At 42.6% G+C, this 18,063-nt stretch overlaps 3 protein-coding genes across 6 annotated transcripts in view; 1 reads left to right on the plus strand and 2 right to left on the minus strand.

Moving 5' to 3' along the window:
* Positions 1–1,025: 1,025 nt before the first annotated feature.
* LOC143319677 (uncharacterized) lies at positions 1,026–4,794 on the minus strand. Its single transcript, XM_076728815.1, has 4 exons — positions 4,489–4,794; positions 3,649–3,743; positions 3,027–3,111; positions 1,026–2,929 (listed from the first exon to the last, which is right to left on the minus strand). The coding sequence occupies exons 1-4, from the start codon at positions 4,697–4,699 to the stop codon at positions 2,154–2,156; spliced, it is 1,167 nt and encodes a 388-aa protein (XP_076584930.1). The 5' UTR covers positions 4,700–4,794; the 3' UTR covers positions 1,026–2,153.
* Positions 4,795–7,556: 2,762 nt separating this feature from the next.
* On the minus strand, positions 7,557–8,997 carry LOC143320051 (CD209 antigen-like protein A). The gene is made up of 6 exons (XM_076729425.1): positions 8,826–8,997; positions 8,649–8,735; positions 8,489–8,557; positions 8,249–8,391; positions 8,029–8,132; positions 7,557–7,946 (listed from the first exon to the last, which is right to left on the minus strand). Exons 1-6 carry the CDS (start codon positions 8,956–8,958, stop codon positions 7,796–7,798), a joined length of 687 nt encoding a protein of 228 aa, XP_076585540.1. The 5' UTR covers positions 8,959–8,997; the 3' UTR covers positions 7,557–7,795.
* Positions 8,998–10,565: 1,568 nt separating this feature from the next.
* Positions 10,566–18,063, plus strand: part of ctnnd1 (catenin (cadherin-associated protein), delta 1) — a 28,555-nt gene continuing 21,057 nt past the window's right edge. For 3 of the 4 annotated variants that reach the window (XM_076727845.1, XM_076727843.1, XM_076727846.1), the window contains exon 1: positions 10,566–10,656. The gene's annotated coding sequence lies outside the window, so the exon portion shown is untranslated. Of the gene's footprint in view, positions 10,657–10,792; positions 10,926–18,063 lie in introns of those variants that run through there. The other variant, XM_076727844.1, reaches the window with a different exon arrangement.

The following is an 18,063-nucleotide window of genomic DNA, read 5'->3' on the forward strand; positions in this document are numbered from 1 at the left end:
TGCCACTGGAAGCAACATCAGCACATGAAAGTCATGATCCAAAGTCCACTATTAGTTGCACTCAAGTGGTGCAATACATACTGGACATTGGAGCCCTGCAGTGTGTGAGCTATATATTTCATGATTTGTTCACTTTCTGCGCAGTACCTGCACTCTTTATCTTGGATGTGCATGCTTATTCCTCCTTTTTTTTTTTTTTTTTTTTGTCCTCATTTGAATCAAGGGTCTAAGGACAGAGGGTGCATGCTGTATAGATAGTAAATGCCCTTGAGGCAAACTATGATTTGTTCAATTGGGTGGGCTACATTAATTAAATTGATATGAGCTTGTGAAATAGGTTTCCATGGCCAAGCAGCTGTACACAAACCTCACATCCCCATGTGCAATGCCAAGTGTCGGCTGAATGGTGTAAAACACACTGCAGCTGGATTCTGAGGCAGTAGAAATGTATTCCTTGGAGTGATGACATTTTGGATTTGGCAGATGTTCCAGCTTGACTGTGCTCCTGTGCACAAAGCATCGCTCATAAAGACACAGTTAGGAGGAATCTGATTAGCCTGCACAGAGCCCTGACCTCAACCACACTGAACATCTTTGGGAGGAATTGGAACAGTGATTGTGAGCCAGGCCTTCTCATCCATCATCCCAAATGCTCTTTTTGGCTAAATGGGCACAAATTCCCACAGGCACACTCCAAAACCATGTGGAAAACCTTCCCAGAGCAGTGACCACAACTACAAATGACTGTTGCTCTGATGGTGCTGGATGTGGACTGTGAACTGTTGACTAAAAGAACTTTATTTGAGTGAGAGTTCTTCTGCCCCCTTGTGAGCAAATATTGAACAATGCCGCTTTAACGAACACAACATTATGAGAAATACACTTTTTTTTTAACACACTCACTTGCCAAGAGTTAGACAAGATGACAGATACCACTGTCATATCTGTGTACTAAATATGAAGCTACTTTTTTCACATCGTTACCTCATAGCTTAGCAAAAAGACAGGAAGGACAGGCTCTCTGTCCACAGTTAAGCTAACCAGCTGCTAGTGGTAGCTTCATATTTACAGTACAGACATGACAGTAGTTGTCACAGGGGTGAATACAGGAAACTGCAACAGGACCCAACAGGATCAGTTCAGTGATTTAATGGGGAACCTACAAAACCTTACAGAGTCAAAAGTCAGGCAAAGGTCCAAACTAGGAAGACAGTCCAAACATGTAACTACAAAAAAAAAAAAAAAAAAAAAAAAGAAAGAAAGAAAGAGAGAGAGAGAGAGAGAGAGACAAGTCAATCTTTTTAATCCTTTATTTATTTATCCTTTAACCTATTACAGATGGCATGGTTTCAGGTAAAGGCAACAGCAGGGCTGATGAGAGAAAGCAGAAACAGGTGAGGAGGTGGGCGGGGAAGGTCAGGTGATTTGGACTGGAGGGAATGGGACTAGGACCTCAGGAAGACTACAGTTACACCCACGTGTTTTGAATGGGGATTGTTGACTAAACATAACCATAAAGGGGTTATTGCAGAGCAGATGAGGGGTGGCGTAAACGTCTGAGGGCATCTGGTGGATAGAAGGAAAATGGCAAAGGTGGCAAAAATGCACGCGAATGGAGGAAGAGAGAGGCGATGAAAAGGAGGGAGAGAGAGGGATGAGCAAACACAAGAGAGACATTGTGTCAGCACTATTATTCTCCTTGTCTAACCCTCGGCAAGAAAGTGAATAAGCAAACTTTTCAAAACTCTTCTTTGAAAGCGACATTAGTTTGGGTCACAGGATCAGAAGCACAACCCTGACATGTTATTGCCTTGTGAAGGTGTTACTGTTCGGAGTTTTGTTCTTCATCTATTTGCACTCTTCTTTCAGCTCTGTTTTGGTCATCTCCGGACTCTTTAGCTGCAGTTATCGAGTTAGATGCTCAACTTTCTTCACCAGTCAGTCACTTACTGTTACTTTGTGCTGTCGGGTAAGAGCAATAAGACTTACCCATTCCATATCTCATAAAAAAACATTATATAAATCCTATTGATACATAAAATATTGATTGATCAAGTTTCAAAGAGCTAAAAACAGCACAGAGCCTGTCATGGACACAAGCATGAAGATCCATGCACTCTGTGGCCTATGGCCACATGTTAGCACAGAAATGTTCACCTGCAGTGAGTCTTCATGTGTGCACTGAGGTGGGCACTACGAGAAAACTTGCGACCACATATCTGGCAGGTAAACGGCCGAACGCCCAAATGCAGCAGCTCGTGGCGCCTCAGGTGGCTCCGTCTGATGAAGCTCATCCCACACTGTCCACAAACCTGAGTCCTCTCCCCTGTGTGCTTGAGCCTGTGGCATTTCATCATGCTCAGGAAAGGGAAACCCTTCCCACAGTAGTCACATACGTACTTGAAACGGCCAGCTGCTTGATTGGCCCCGAAGGCTGAAATACTGCAGCTTCTACTTCCACTTTCAAACAGGTTTCCTTGGTGGCTGAATGTGTCTCTGTCTGCAGCATGCTGCCTGTTTAAGGATGCGTCAGGGATGTCCAGTGTTCCTGATTGGTGTGAGCTGCTGAAACATGAGAGTGCTGGGGTGTCAGGCACAGTGCTGCACACAGGGAACGCCCCGGAGTCTGTGTACATTTGACACAGAATCCCTTGCTGGAGCTCAAAGCCCAGATTTACATTGTCACCTGGAGTCTGAAGATCTGGACTTTCTGACTCTCTTTTGATATGAAATCCCAGATCAATGAACTGATCTCCACTCGGCAAAATACTCAACTGACAATGAGTTTCCACAGACTGCTTGAAGTCTGTGTGTAGATCTTTGCTGTCCTCTGGGGGTTCACTGCAGATCTGCGAGCTCTGTCCAGCTGCATCCTGATGCTGAGAACAGTCACCCACCTGAGAACAGGGGGGTGAGTGTACAGGAGGCGCTACTCAAGAGAACAGCAGAAGCATCATTAGAGTCACTATTTGCATTAGAGTCATTAGAACGATGATGTTATTTCAGCAGTAATATTGTGTGTTAACCTCTCAGCTCTGGTTGTTCTTCAGGAGTTGCCTCACATTTGACAGTAACTGGTTCAAACTTGCAGTCTGCAAATCTTGAGGTTCCCTGTGGCACACAACAGCATGTAAGATGGTGTTAACTGTCCCACAGCCCACACTGACCACATTAGAATTACATCTGTCATAATAACAGGGTCGTCAGCTAATAGTCACTCTATAATTACATCAGTGATTTTGCATGACCTCCACACAGCGGAGAAGAAACTATGCTGCCCACATTCACTTCCTTGTGTTGTCAGATATTGTCAGTTGGTTGCATTAAACAAAGCATTTGTCACAAAAGTGGAGGAAATTGTCTGCACCGAGTCTTTTTTTTAGTACACAGAGGAAAGCTCAGGGGCAAAGACAACTGGTGTTAAAAGACATTTCAGCCATGAAGGTGTTGGTAAGTCTTGCTCACAGCCCAGTATGTCAGCTGAAAAAGCGATAATTGATCGTACAGTTTGTCGTCATGATATCTGATGTCTTCAAGCAACGTCTCTGTTACATCTCCGCTTGAATTGGCTCCAGAGTTTTCCTCTCTAGACTAAAGACCGCACAAAATGGGAATGTACAGTGCACTGGTCTGAATGAAGGGCCTCACCTCCTCCTGCTCCTTTGCAGTTTCTTCTTCATTCCTCCATCCGGCGTTTCTCTCCATCTCATCTGTCTGCAGTTGCACTCCTGATCCATTGTTTCCTACAATTTAGATATAAAGATATAAAGGGCTCAATCTAAGGAAACAAAAACACAATTGTTCTTCTTTTCAGGTGATTATATGCTAATGAAACATAAATATTAGAATACATTTCTGCAAATAAATCCCCCTCAATCCTACACATTGGACCTTTAAGGCCCCTAATCAGAGGTACTCAGATTAAGAGGTAACATAATCAGAACATGGTGCTATGGCCGTGTTGGTGCCTATACACAGTGCGTGTAACCATTCCAGTTTGTCATGGATGAAATAATGGCCAGGTCAGACCTGAGGATGCTTATTCATGAAAACCTCTTAGCTATGGCCGTGCAAACACGCACTGCAGTTACTTTGATTTCCTCCACAACTGTCCCCGGACAGACGGGAGGTGTGTACGGACTGTCCACAGAGACGCTTCCTCTCAGAGTTAAAGTTACTCCAGGGCGCGTCTCTCCCCTCAGGATGGTTCCGCCTAGTCACGCCACACCGCGTTCTGATTGGCTATCACGCGTTACCTCGACGCGTTGTTCTGATTGGATGCCAGCTGCGGACTGGGAAAAGTTTCCCTTTAAGGCGACAAAGTCCACAAAGCGAGTATGTCATGGCAGGTGAATGGATCATTTATTTGCACTCCAAAGTCAACATGTCCAAGTACAGAGTGTTTGTAGGCATTTCTGCGGACTGAGGGGGGAAGCTGTGCGGGAGTATGTCTACTGTCAGTATCACACGCGCGCACACACACTTTACCGTCCTGAGACCTCTGCATGATGCCGCTAACGGGACGGTGCAGCTTCAGTTCCTCCCTCAGGACGCTGTTGTCTTGTTTCTCCCTGCTCAGCTCCGCACGGAGGACGGCACTGTAATCACACACTAATTGCTTGATCTCCTTCACGGCGGACACGAGCAGTTTCTCCATGATGGAGGACAATTTAAAATGAAACGCGGTCATTTCCTCCATGACTGCAGTAGTCAGGCGGATGTGAAATGTAAAAAGTATCGGTGCTTGGTTTCAGAGCCCAGCTGTGAGGGATGAGAGGCTGCCGTCTGCAGGATGAGGAACACTTCCTACTGACCCCTTTACCGTAAATGCACATATGTAGCGCAGCAATAACGCAGCAGGCACAATCAATACAAAACATTGGTTTGCTTCTTCTGTTAGTTTTATGGCGGTTGGAATCCATATGAGCCCATTACCGCCACCTCCTGGGCTGTAACAGCGATGCCAGTCATGACATTGTCCATTCTATAACCTAGACCCATTTTTCTGAGTTGGTGCAAATCCTTTCCTCAGTGACACATCTAGATCTTCTCCAGATGTGTTCACAATTTTCAAGAATCTCTTGACAACACCGTCTTGATCCTCTCTGACTTCCCGTATTTCAACAACACAACTGCTCCGGTTCCTCTTGTACTGCCACCATTTCATTGTTTCTCTTCTCTCAGCAACTTCAGCATATGACAAACCCTTTTCTGCTCTGATCTTATTTGCTTTCACCCCTGGCTCAGATGTCCATATCAATGGCATCAGAAACACCTGAGAGGACCTCTCTCATATGACCTCACCCTGTAACACACATATATTCCCAAAACGACACACTTGGAAGCCAGAGAGGAGACTGAGATGGGAGAAAATAAAGAGGAGGGAGAAGAGCAGCAGACCGATGCTCCTCAGTTAATAAACAAGGTTGAACAACTTTTGTAATTTGCTTTTCAAACGAAAGCTCACTGTTAAATATTACACGAAGGTTTCACTTTCACTTGACATCAGGCTTAATATGAATAGTACGTGATTCCAATCCCAAAGACCGTGGTTGAGGGGAGTGAAAGCACATAAAAGAATCATGCCAGTATGTGTTAAAGGCCACCAGCTATAAACTGTGTTCATATATTATTCACTGCTCACATTTAAAAGCAGGGAGGGAGATTTTTATCAAGCCTAGATTCCTTTCATTTTGAAAACTCGTCCTTGTTAAGAGGTCAGACTCATGATGTTGAGTCACACAGTTAAAAAAGATACAAAATTGATGTAGGAGAACCAAAACCTGGCACCTGTATTACCCACAATGCAACTCAATGAAATCAATGAAATCCACCATGATAACATGTCATCTGACTTTGACATCCTGCTTTCGTTTGTCTATGCAGGGAGTGACACACTTAAAAATGCTCCAAGAAATTCAATCATATTAAAGCTCAGGTGTGGTTTGGTCATTATGGCTAGCCAGGTGAGCATGGGCTTGATGTTGGATAAGAAGATGAGGTGACAGAAGAGGATGGTGACCGCCCACACCAGGTGTCAGGACAACACACAGCTCTGCAAAGTAGCTACTGGATGTAAGGAAAGGTGAGAGTGGAAAACAGGAAAATCAATGTTTTAGAGGAAAAAAAGTGACAGCAATGTATTCTGGGCCACTGATACTGTTGTTTTATTGAAATCGCCCCCCCCCCCCCCCGCCCAGTTCCTCTTCAATGATGTATGATTGTTGGACATTGGTACAAAACAAAGTAATCTCATGCTCTTTAAACTTGAGTAACTGACACCAAACCTGATCTTCACTGTCAGTGTTTCAGATATGAAAGTTTTAGGATGAATTTTCATTTTAATCAAATAATGATAGCTTTGCAACCCACACGAGTCCCATCAGAGTTTTGGTAAGTTATATAACGTTCCTCTTGCTTGCAGTAATGAGACATGACAATAACGAGCAGAGTGCGTGTGACAGACAGAGATAAAACTGTTTCTGATACACAACGTGCGACATGACATTTTTTCTAAAACTACCCCATGTATTACGTACAAAACATCACAACTGCCTTTGACAGTGGGATGAACACTGTGCCAGTGGTGTACAAAGACCTGCAGGAAGATAATAAATCATGAAATTAAACTAGGTCACTTCTTCCAACACAGTACCACAGCGGTTCATTAAATAGTCACGAAATTTAATCTATTATCTCGTTAAAATCCTAAAAAGAAATGACATTTACTCCTTTTTCCTCATTAAAAGACCCTGAATCTACAATTATGCAAATATATGTTGTTTCAAAAGTTGAACTACTTCACAGGAGATGTCTCAGTGTTTGTGCATTGGAGGCTTCAAGTCTCCACATCACACTTATGTAAGTTGAATGTTGGACCAGAAATGTCTTCCAAACTATTTGTGATGTCACAAATCCTGCTCGTAGGCCCACCCCTTTAAAATCTGATTTTCATCGAGTGCAGAGAAACCTTTTGCTTTCAGCAATGAACGTGAAAACAGCCTTCTAATGTCAAACTCTGCACGTACATCATTCTGCACGGTGAAGCTCAAACATTCAGCTGTAAGAACAAGAAGAAAAATCAATTTTTTGAGTGTAAGAATCACATTTAAACTATGAAAAAGATACACATATGGATTGTTTAACTCTGCATAGTGCTGTATAAATGAATTTTATCACTGCAATTACTATTTATACTGGAAGGAAAACCATGAAAACATGAAACTTTCCACAGTCTAGTAGTACAACATTCAGCTGAAACACTGAATCACACTGAAGTGTCCTTTATCATATAAATGTGAGATATATGAACAAATAAAAATTTAAAAAATGACACTTTAAGTTTCAGGTTTTTGTATATATTATATATTTTTGTATCTGTCATACACATAAAAGCATATTTTTTACTTTTTTTTTTCCAGATTTCATTTTTTTATTTAGACCATAAAATCACGACATAACTCAATATCAAAATTCTGCATTTGTATTTTCAAGCTTGAGTAGCACATTGTGTTCTAAATTGACAATAAAAACTTAAACGCATTCTATTTTCACTTTCTGTTTAAAATCAGCAGTGAAATACTGACTATAAATAACTCTGCATTTCTCTGGCAAGATGCTTTGGTAAGAAAAGTACATTCAGTTTCAGTCAAATGGCAGTGACACTGTAAATCTGAAGACACTTCATGTACTGATGTACTGACTTCATCCTGAAGTTTTTACCAAGAAAGTGCTTTATAAATGAGAAATGAAAGCCACATTTGTCACTGTATTGTATTTAGGAGGAAAAATTATGTTAGAATTCAGTCACTTTTTCACATATCCAATATTGTTGTTTGGCACAGTCATCATCATTCCAGCTTCTCTGCTCCTTGTACCAATAGATGTCAACACAGTCCTCCTTCCCTCCTGCAAACGTCCCACTGGGCTCCCCCTTTCTCCAAAACCTGTTCAAACACAGACAATCAAATGACTGACTGGGGTTATTATTGCAGAACACGATGCACGAAACACAAGAAGATGTCTTACCCTGTGCTGTTCAGAACTGAACCATCTACCCACTTCCATGTTCCCTCGTCTTCTCTGTCAGTCAGACCAATCCAGAATATTTTCTTTAACGAATGGATGAATACCTGTAATAGAACCCAGAGTTGACAAAACAGTGAAAATATGGGTTCTTGTGACAGTATTAGTCCAACTACACATCTTGCACTGAATGCAATGTTAGGGGACACAGTCTTTCTCTTACCTGCTCCTCTATGCTGTTCACAATGACCAGATCTGCCGCTCTGTTTTTACAGTCCTTCCTGCTGTCGTCCCAGCTCTTTTGATTTGAAGAAATGTAGTAAAAACTGTTGTTGAACGATCTACATCCATCCTCACAGAAATGATCTGCAAGCATAGACAATTTAAGAAGTAAAAATGTCCCACTTCCACTCCGAACAGAGAAACTCTCGGGGAGAAGCACACGAACCAAATCTGCACTCACTGAGTTCAACCAGAGCCTGTCTTCTCTCCTCAGACCAGCTCTCGTTGAGGGTCCGCAGCCTGACCCTGCCTGCAGGGGACAGTAAATGATGACTTGAGGTTGGTCAGTGGTTGTTCAGGAGCATGATTTTGCTTTCTTGAGATAAAGGTAAATTTCTTACAGTGGAGGCCAGTGCCTATGACGGCAGCCAGGAGGACAGCACAGAGCAGCACCAGGCACACGGTGACAGGCCTGACAGAAGTCCTGCCTGGGTTTAAAGTGGCGTAGTGGAACATTGAAAATCATCATTCAAACAGCAAAGGGAACATAGAAATCTGCTCACTCACAAATTACTCACATGGCTGCTGATGCACTGCGCTCTTCGTCTCAGCGTTGTGACCCTCGTGGATGTCTGAGCTCTCATAAATAATCACTTCCCTCTCCTGCGCTTCTTCACTCTCTCCAGTTGTGTTAAAGGCTCTGTCATCCATTTGGTTTTGTTCACCAGGATCATTGTCATAAATGTACTCGTCCATCTCTATTTCTCGATTTTAATAGGACAAGTTAGGTGGTCAAACCGCAGAATAACAAGTTGTGTTTTGTTTTTCTGTCCACTATCACACTTCCTGTGACACTGTTTCTTCTCACTTCTGTCGCTGAGCCACCCTAACAGGATGTTTCATAAGCTTTGTGGAGTTAAGATCAGGTACCTATAACAAAATCAGGTTAAAGTGATTTCATGCACTGCATCGAAAACAAACAAACAAACAAAAAAACCTGAAAGAATATAGTAATTGGGCAGCTTCAGAGAATTGTCTTTACATTTACACAATCAAGTGTGGAATCACCTGACGCTGCTTATGAATATGTTGTTTTTGCATTTTTGCTGCACTAAATGTACATGTGACCCTAACCCTAAAAATAACCAGCATATTTACTGTATGTTACACAGAATACTGTGATGGGAAGTGAAAAGCCCTGTGCTGTTTGCTGTTAGTGTAACATCATGCTCTGTCATTGAATATGGTGTAACAACACATGCAAATATGAGAGGCGGTGGGTATGTGTGCTGACAGCAGTAGCAGAAGACCCGTTCACCTGTTTGCTTACAGCCATTTTTGAGCCTAGAAAAATGATTCTTCTTAACGCCCCATCTGCCTGATTCGTGTGTTTAGCTGTCTGCAGCTCGATTACATTGGTATTCTCAATGGGTATTTCGATAAATGTGCACCACTGTTGTGGCAGAAGTATTCAGATCTTGTACTTTAATACAGTTGTTATTACCACAATGTAAAAATATTGCATCAAAAGTAACAGCCAAGAAAACAAGCAATGTAAAGACATCCCTTTGGCCTGAGGGAAACTGAGACGGGCAGTTTTCACTAGCTTCTGACACTTTATAGTGAAAACTTTTAAAAGATTAATCACAACAATAACTAGCGGTTAAATGGATAATGAAAACAACTGGTTGCAGCCTTACTAATTTTAACTACGTTATGTACCGCCAGGTAGTTTAAGCTAGAGCGAATCATCGCATGTACAACTTCTCAATTAGTGCATATAGTTGTAAAATGTCATAAATGTGCGGGATAATAAAATATAAATGTTTCCCTCTCAAATGTGGTGCAGTAAAAGTGCTTAAGTAATGTACTTAATTACTTGTCTCCAAGATAAAACTGGAGTGCAGCTGCTGTATTGGTCATGACTCTGTAATAGCGCACCATGACCGCATGGTGGCATCGGAACTCTTCAACTTCAGAGGCTATTTCCATGTCCAATAAAGAAATAAATAAATAGTGTGAAGTGCTTTGCTTTAGGGCAAGAAGATGAGAAAAAGAGACAATGCTGGTTGAATATAAGGGAGAATGGGCTTAATTAATTATAGCGCAAACCGTGAAATGAGAATTTTTTTCTTTAAAGTGGAGGAAGGTAAATTAATTGATCGATTTAACATATATAAATATATATTTTTTTTTATTAAATAGTGATTGAGCAATATCAGTATTACTCATGAAAAAGTCATATTGCCTGCATTCATACCTGTTTTTCAAAAACGCCCCCCTGAGCTGTTCTCTCCCTGTCTGTTGCCTCCTGTGCTGCTCGCCCCCTCCTGTCCCCCCCCAGCGGAGAGGAAGAGCAGAGACAAGTGAACAACAAGCCAAAGCAAAGAAGATAGAAAATTTGCAGAGGTGGGTGTTTTCTCGGTCCTCACTGTGAGTGTTCTTCCCCCGCGGTGGACAGGTTACTTGTTCGTCTGTGAGGTATTCGTTCGACCACGCCGAGGTGTTTTTGTTGTCTCATCTCAACTCACTTCTCCGAGCCTGCGGGTCGAGGTTTGGATCGTGTCAGCGCAGCGGCAGCGGCAGCAGCAGCAGCAGCACTCGGCTAGGCTAGGCCTGAATCCACCTCCCATATACTTATGGACTTTGAAAAACACGCCTAACAGTCTCCGCAGTCGGTAATGGCCTGTCTTTTGGTGTTTTGTGTTCGGCTCAGCTGGTTGGGATTTGTTGTAGGTGGAAAGAGGTGTGACCTTTAATTTGGGGAACTTAAATTGTTGTAAACGCAGCGTTAGCAGGCTAGCTACCGTAGCACAAGCTAATGGAGCTAGCATCGGTGTATTCCATTCGTTAGCTTGATTAATAACTTATCCAGAGTGAGGCTTGGGAAAACTTTAACAGAACTTACGCATTCCGTAAAAACAGCTTGATATCAAGACAGCTGCAAATATACATTATCCAGCTAATGTAACGTTATCTAGCTAAGAGCATTTTATGCCATGAATGGTCTGGTTTGTGGATGGCTGGGAGGTGTAACGTTGTCATGTTATAACTTTACACGTTCACTCATTGTGTTTGCTGCCACTAAACACCGAAGCGACACGATTTTACCAGACTTTTCTCCCAGTTTTCCCCGAGCTGAGGGGGTGGGGGGTATTCAGATGAGAGGACACGGAAGCGACCGGCCAGTCCACCGCGTTCCAGACCGTAACTGGAGTCAAAGTCCAGTCTCGCCTTCACATTGCTTATCAGTTTCCTAGTGTACCTGAGACGACCGCTCTCTGTGGACACTGTAGCTGCTGCATGGCGCTTTGCAGGTGACTGTGCTTGTATGGTGAGTGCCTTCGCCTTTTTTGTGTTGAGAGTCTCCTGCGAAAACACTGTTTAATGTTTCAGCAGCTGTTTTTTTGATGTGGTGGGCCAGGTAGAGGAAGGAGACGGGATTGGTGGTGGTGGAGCAACGAGGGACAAAAGCAAGAACCTGTTGTGTAGGTCTGGGTGTGTGGGGTGTGGTAGGGTGGCAGGCGTGTTTGTTGCTTCATTATTCAGTCCCTTGCGTAGAGGCTTCCAACACGGACACCTTCTCAGCTTACACCCCTCAGTGTGAATGGATGCTGGGTTACTCAGAGGGACCGGGCTGAGTCTGCTGTAGTGGATCACACTTGGAGTAAGCTTGCTGTTTCTGTGTGTGATGTTAAAAACCATTGCACAGACCAACCCCAGACACATTTGACAGCTCATCTAAAGGAACCGAATTGTTGATTTGAGTTGGTACAGTCAGCTGATTGGTGAGTTTCACTGCAGCATGGACATGCCTGTCATATTCCTCATAATACCCTGCAGGCATGTCTGCTTTGACCTGCTGGAACAGAGATGGAAAAGATTGTGAGCAAGTCTGGACACGCTGTTTGCTCAGAAATGTCCCTTCTGTAAGATGTGAAAAGGAGGGGGAAAAAATCAGAAGTTGGACATTTCTTTTACTGCCTAGAATTTGTTCCTAGCCATGTTGTCTGTGGGGGCTAAAGTCTTGCTGCTCAGCCAGTTGTTTTAGCCAGGGCTATCATTTGTGAGCCGCGGTAATGACGGGCTTTCTGAGTACACCACGGGTGTGTCCCTCTGACACACAGAAGCTGGGGTTTTCTTGTATTTGCTCCTCCTCCCTGCCTGTCTTCATTTTCTCTCTTTCTCTTTCTCTCACTCCTTCCAACGGTTACACCTGCAGTCTGTTTTTATTTGAACTGTGAGCGCGTCAGCTCGCTTTCCACGCAGGGGACAGCGTGTGAGAGGTACGATAATGCACGCAGAGTGAAATCAAAGTGCACAGATTTCTAGAGCCGTGAAGTTGAACTGTCACGCAGTACCCTCCCTCAGTGCTGGTGGTTGACTTCTTGGAAAGGTTGAGTGTCAGTTTGCACTTTTATGGTCATCTCTGCAGCAGCTCAACCAACCAGCTTCCTTGTTAAGCGGTGGTCACACTGTGATTGCAAGTCACCAGTGGTAAAGCTTGCCCCACTGCCGAACATTGGTTTTTAGTTTGTTTGACCATTTTTCACATAGCGATTGACCGGGAATGTTGATACTGTCGTGTTTTTAAATGTATCTTGAAATATTACAGAATTTCTGTGCTGCTTGATTGTGATAACATCTTAGTATTGACTGAAGTTGAAGAGAAGACTAAAATGAGGTACATGTAGAGCTGGCCCATGTGGACTAAATCAAATATGAGAAGATTATAAACAACAAGAGAATTAGTGTGTTAAGTTTTGCATGTGAAGGTTTTTGCCATGTATTAACAGTGGAACCCACTCCATTCCATTATTAATTGATAACTCACAATACTCAATTTGAGTATATGTTTATTATCTTTGCCCGCGTTTGCCATATTGTGATATACCAGTGTAGCGATATGACAAAACACAAAAAATCTTATATCAGATATTTCAGCCATTTTTGATATTGGCACGACTCAGTGCCAGTATTAAAAATAAGATGGTGTTCATGATAATGCCTTCATATATTTACTCTAACTTGAGGGACACTGTTTTGCCAAGGTGGTAAGCCTCCCAGATGCTGATGGGCTTTGTCTTGTGATCAATATAGTTTGTAGATTATGACCTAGTCAGTATCCACAATCATTAAATATAGGCATTTGTAGAATGAAATAGGCCTCTGCTCTCTTTGTAAAACACTGCTGGAAACCCTTTGCCGAGGATATTGTTACTGAGGTCAAATTCATTACCACTGGGGTGTAATGGCCAAGCAGGTAGTGGCATTCATTATTCATTTCTCACAGCAAAATAATGAGTAGATTGGTCATTTGAGAGAGAAAAGCAATTTAACAATCAGTAAGTAATTTAAGTTAAGAAAGCAAAAATATCCAACATGTGATGGGTCTAGCTTTTCATATGTGAAGGTTTGCTTCTTTTCTCTGTTTACATCATTGTGAATTAAGTATCTTGGACCATTGATTGGTCAAAACAGGTAATTTGATGTCACCCTGGACTCTGGGAAATTGTGATACTCTTTTTTCCACTAATGTCTTTGACATTTCATTGGCAAAGTGCTTCAGCTCAGAAATGAATTACAGATTAATCCTTAATGAAAAAAATCATTAGTTGCAACCCTCACCTAAACTAGAGGTGGGTGATATCTAGGCTTGGGCGGTATCCAAATTTTGATACCGTCAAACTTCCTCCACATTTTACCGTGGTATATGGTATTACCGTGACTAATTAAATATTATGACGTAAGCCTCAGGTGGCATTACCAAACTGTTGGCTTGCTAGAGTTGGGCAGTATCCAAATTTTGATACCGTCAAACCTTCCCCACAATTTCCTGGGGTGTACGGTATTACTGTGACTAATTAGAAACCACTTTGCAGGGCAGCATGATATGCACACAGTTCAGACAGTCAGTGCTCACACCAATCCTAACTTGTAGCATACAAGAATGACGGGGAGAAACTCAGCTCAAAGCCTCTACTAAGCATTGCCACCAAAACCAAACATAATTCATACCCCAAGAAATTATGTGCGCATGTAACGAAAACACGAAAATATCGCATGTCAAATGTACTGCCTCTGCTGATTTCATCACTTCACGCAAACCACACAAGCCCGGTACTATTTGAAAGCAGAGAGTCTGACGATCACGAAGATGTCTGCGTCCTCACTGTGCGACGAAAAGTCGGTGAGCTCGCAGCCAAAGAGTAGCAGAAAAAACTTTGCTAAATCGTAAAGTATGCCTTACCTTTGCTTTTTCGTGGTCAAAAGTTATATTCCAGCTAATGTCTCCTTCTATGACTCTATGTTAGTTTGACACCAATCACGAAGGTCCTGGTTGTTTACATAAAGAGGAGGGGGTTTCTAGAGTGGAGGGAGCGCTCTTCATGCGATAACCTGTCTCCGGGGTTACTTCCTTCTGGATCGTCATTGGTATTTCTATGGTGAATTTGGGTGGGTCGCTGAGCTACTGACCGGCATAACCACGCAGTTAGTTTCACCACTCTGTCTCATGAATGAGCAGAGTGCTCACAGAGGACTCTGCTGAGCAGCCTGAAGTGGTATTTTACTGTTTTATTTGCATTTCGTCCTTTTATGAGAGATAAGAACAATAGCAAGCAGAAAAAAGGCTGAAAAAGTGTTTTCAACAGAGGAGTTTCTTTGTATGCTTGAACGAGATAACGGCACTCTGCCCAGATGCGCCTAAATGAGCGCCTCGGCATACCTGTGTTAAAACATCTGTAAAACTGCTCAGGTTCATTTTTTTAGCATGTACTTTTTCACAGTCACCTTTTTCTCGAGTAAAAATTCAACCAGATACATTGAATGGAGTAGACTTTATTTTTGTTATGACGATGCTACAATTATGTTAGGCCCCTATAGACCTATATGTGCAGCATGTTTTTTAATGACAGTAATGAAACCGATACCGTTGCTATTTTTAGATACCACGGGATACCTTATTACCGGATTACCGCCCAAACCCCAGTGATATCTTTTCTGGGGAGAAATTTATTTGTAATGTGGGCTTGCTAACCAAGAAGGTCGAGGCATTTATAGTTCATTTCACTTAGTCAGAACGGAAATGTTATCACCTAGCTGTGATGCTACATTTTAAGAAAGGTGACATTGAAACTTTATCATGATATTAGAATGATCAAATCCGATACAATATACAGTCTCAAATCAGTATTATTTCCAAAAATCTCCCAGATCCATTTAGGTGTACATGTACTTATCTGTTGTCTCTTTTTCGGCCTCTGGGTTACAGTTGCCTGCATGTTTCCTTCCTCACTAAGAATAGTAAGTTGGCGCCCTGTAGATTAGACAGCTGGCCTTGTGGAGGTCCCTGAAAAGTCTGTGTGGAGTATGAGTGAATGTGAGTGTGGGTGGGCGTGTGTGCATGTGCACTGTTTCTGCAGCTACCACACTGTCCCCACACGTAGGCCACATGGGAGAAGGGTGGGGGTTTCATGGTTTCAGGTCAGAATGGCAATGGCGGTAGTAGTTGGATGTGAGCCAAGGCTAACATGCACCACATACACCGAGGCCAAATCTCTGTGTGACCATTCAAATGAGGCTGAGTCAGCGGAGCACTTGGCCAAGCCACAACAGCATTTTACCATAGCTTCACCTCAGCTGTGTGTTTATGTGTGCGCATGAGTATTTGCCCGTATGTATGTGTGTGTGCGCAGACTTGAGCAGAATGCATGTCAGTCTATTACAACCACCAGTGACTAAGCTGCTGAAATAGCAATGATGGCATATGAAAATGAGGGAATACACCGCATTCACAATACTCACTGGGCACTGTGTGATAGACCAACAAACAGGCTGTGAGTGTGTCCCTCGCAAAGTTTTCACTCAGTAGTGGATACTGACAGTGTGTGTACATCTGTGTTGGCTAGGGATGGTAAGTGGCTTACAAGTGTAATTCTAGGGCTATCCCATTAGCAGAAATGACTTAGCGTTGCTGCTAATGGCCTTACAATAGATTAATGACTAATGCTCAGGCTGTAAGTGGCTAAAGCCACTTAAAACTCTCTCACAAGCAACTGCTCCCTCCTGCAAGAATGTTAGTGGTGGGACCTGCGTAGCTGTAGAGGTTGTGTGGGTCTGTCTGTCTATCTGTCTGTTGCATGGTGGCACAAGAGACTGCCTTTCGCTATGCTCTCAAAAAAGAGTTGACGTTTTGACAGAGCCACAAAGAACAACCCAGACTGTGGTATGTTGACTTATCTGATGTAATGTGTCGGTGCTGCATTGCCAAGTTGAAATCTTGGTCCCTTATGTAAAACTTGACGGCTGCTATAGGCAACCTTCATGACACATCAAACACTTATTCATAGCTTGCCGCCACATTTAGTTTACCTGTTTGGGATCTCAGCAAAGATCTGACGTTGTCGAGTGAAGTCAAGGTTTCAATTTAAGTTTGAATGTGGTCTTAGCATTACACAGTGTATACCCACTTCCAAACCATCTTTCAGTTGGTGAGCATTATCCAGTAAAGAACTACTTTGTCGTTTTGTGGTCGGACTTCCTGATTGGGCCAGAGAAAGTAATGGTGCCCACTTTCTCTTTCCAGGATTGAAGTGTCTCGCTTGGGAAGAAAAAAACGTTGCTGTGAGAGTTGGGTGAGAGCAGCACAATGAGAAAATGAAGGGCTCCCTTATTAGGACAGCTTCCAACAGCTGAGACAGGATATGACACGCTAAATCTCACTGTGGAATGTATGACAATGGTGGTGCGTGTGTTCTTGTGCAGCTCGTGTGTGTTTCTGTCCACAGATATTTTTTTTCCCCGACACAAATGGTAAGAAACAAGGCTGCATTAACTTCACCAAATCTTGCTGCACCTCTGTTTGAGTATTCAAGGATATAACCAACGTCTAACACACACACTTGCCACCTTTATTTAGTCTCTGACCCACATACACAATCACTCTCCCTCACACAGATGTGTACACACACTCACACTGGCATATGTGCACACTCGAACCTAATACAGGAGTCTTTGTTCACTCAGCCAGTCCTGTGTGCACAGACAGGGAGCAGATTTGATCTCCATGAGTCAGTGAACTTTGAAGTAGAAAATGGTTTTTGCCCTGGTTTGGAGATGAGCCACGCTCATGTCATCCTGTTATTAGACAGACACAGTTCAATCCTCCCCGTATTTCTCATCATTCCTTCCTCACCAGCATCTCTGCTGAGGAAATCTGACAACACGCACTTTGTCATTGTCTTAATTTGGCCCGGAGTGACTTTCACATATTATCATGCTTGTCTGTTTAGGCTTCAGTGGTTTGTGCCAGGTGTTTAGGCTGCATTGTCTTTCTTTGAGGGGGGATAAAAAAAAAACCCAAAAAACAACCTTTCTGCTTCTTTGCTGTTTTTATCATAAGCACCATTATTGCTGCATAACGGATAATTGGTATTTGTCCATAATTAACAGTTCAGTAATTAATTTATTTTGATTTTACTTTTGTTGTAGTGTGTTGTTTTTCCCTGGAAATTTCTGGTGTCAAGCCCTCCCTTTACATGTGAACAATCATTAAACTCCCCGTGTTAGGAAAGTGGCAGCTCAGTGGAGGAGGAACAAACAGGTTCTACCAATTTTTGGGGAAAAAAAAAAAAAAAAAAAAAAAAGCAGTCGGCGGAGTGAAAAAATTAATCAACTCAATGTTTAAGATCACCGTAGTTGGAGGCGAAGTTTGCCTTGGAGTTAAAAGTTGTGCCCTTAAATATTAAAGCACTACATTTTGATTTTTTTTTTTTACCAACAAGGGACAGTAACACTAAAACAGTGAAACTCAGC

Source organism: Chaetodon auriga, chromosome 4, assembly GCF_051107435.1.
Source record: "Chaetodon auriga isolate fChaAug3 chromosome 4, fChaAug3.hap1, whole genome shotgun sequence".
Taxonomy (NCBI): domain Eukaryota; kingdom Metazoa; phylum Chordata; class Actinopteri; order Chaetodontiformes; family Chaetodontidae; genus Chaetodon; species Chaetodon auriga.

What these genes read in the sequence shown, in the direction of transcription:
- LOC143319677 (XM_076728815.1), bottom strand. Translation starts at nt 4,699, where the DNA reads ATGGAGGAAATGACCGCGTTTCATTTTAAATTGTCCTCCATCATGGAG. An exon ending in CATGCAGAGGTCTCAGGACG is followed by an intron (nt 3,744 to 4,488) that starts GTAAAGTGTGTG and finishes TCTAAATTGTAG; the next exon opens with GAAACAATGGATCAGGAGTG. An exon ending in CTGCAAAGGAGCAGGAGGAG is followed by an intron (nt 3,112 to 3,648) that starts GTGAGGCCCTTC and finishes TGTGTGCCACAG; the next exon opens with GGAACCTCAAGATTTGCAGA.
- LOC143320051 (XM_076729425.1), bottom strand. Translation starts at nt 8,958, where the DNA reads ATGGATGACAGAGCCTTTAACACAACTGGAGAGAGTGAAGAAGCGCAG. An exon ending in ACAGGCTCTGGTTGAACTCA is followed by an intron (nt 8,392 to 8,488) that starts GTGAGTGCAGAT and finishes CTATGCTTGCAG; the next exon opens with ATCATTTCTGTGAGGATGGA. An exon ending in TCAGTTCTGAACAGCACAGG is followed by an intron (nt 7,947 to 8,028) that starts GTAAGACATCTT and finishes GTGTTTGAACAG; the next exon opens with GTTTTGGAGAAAGGGGGAGC.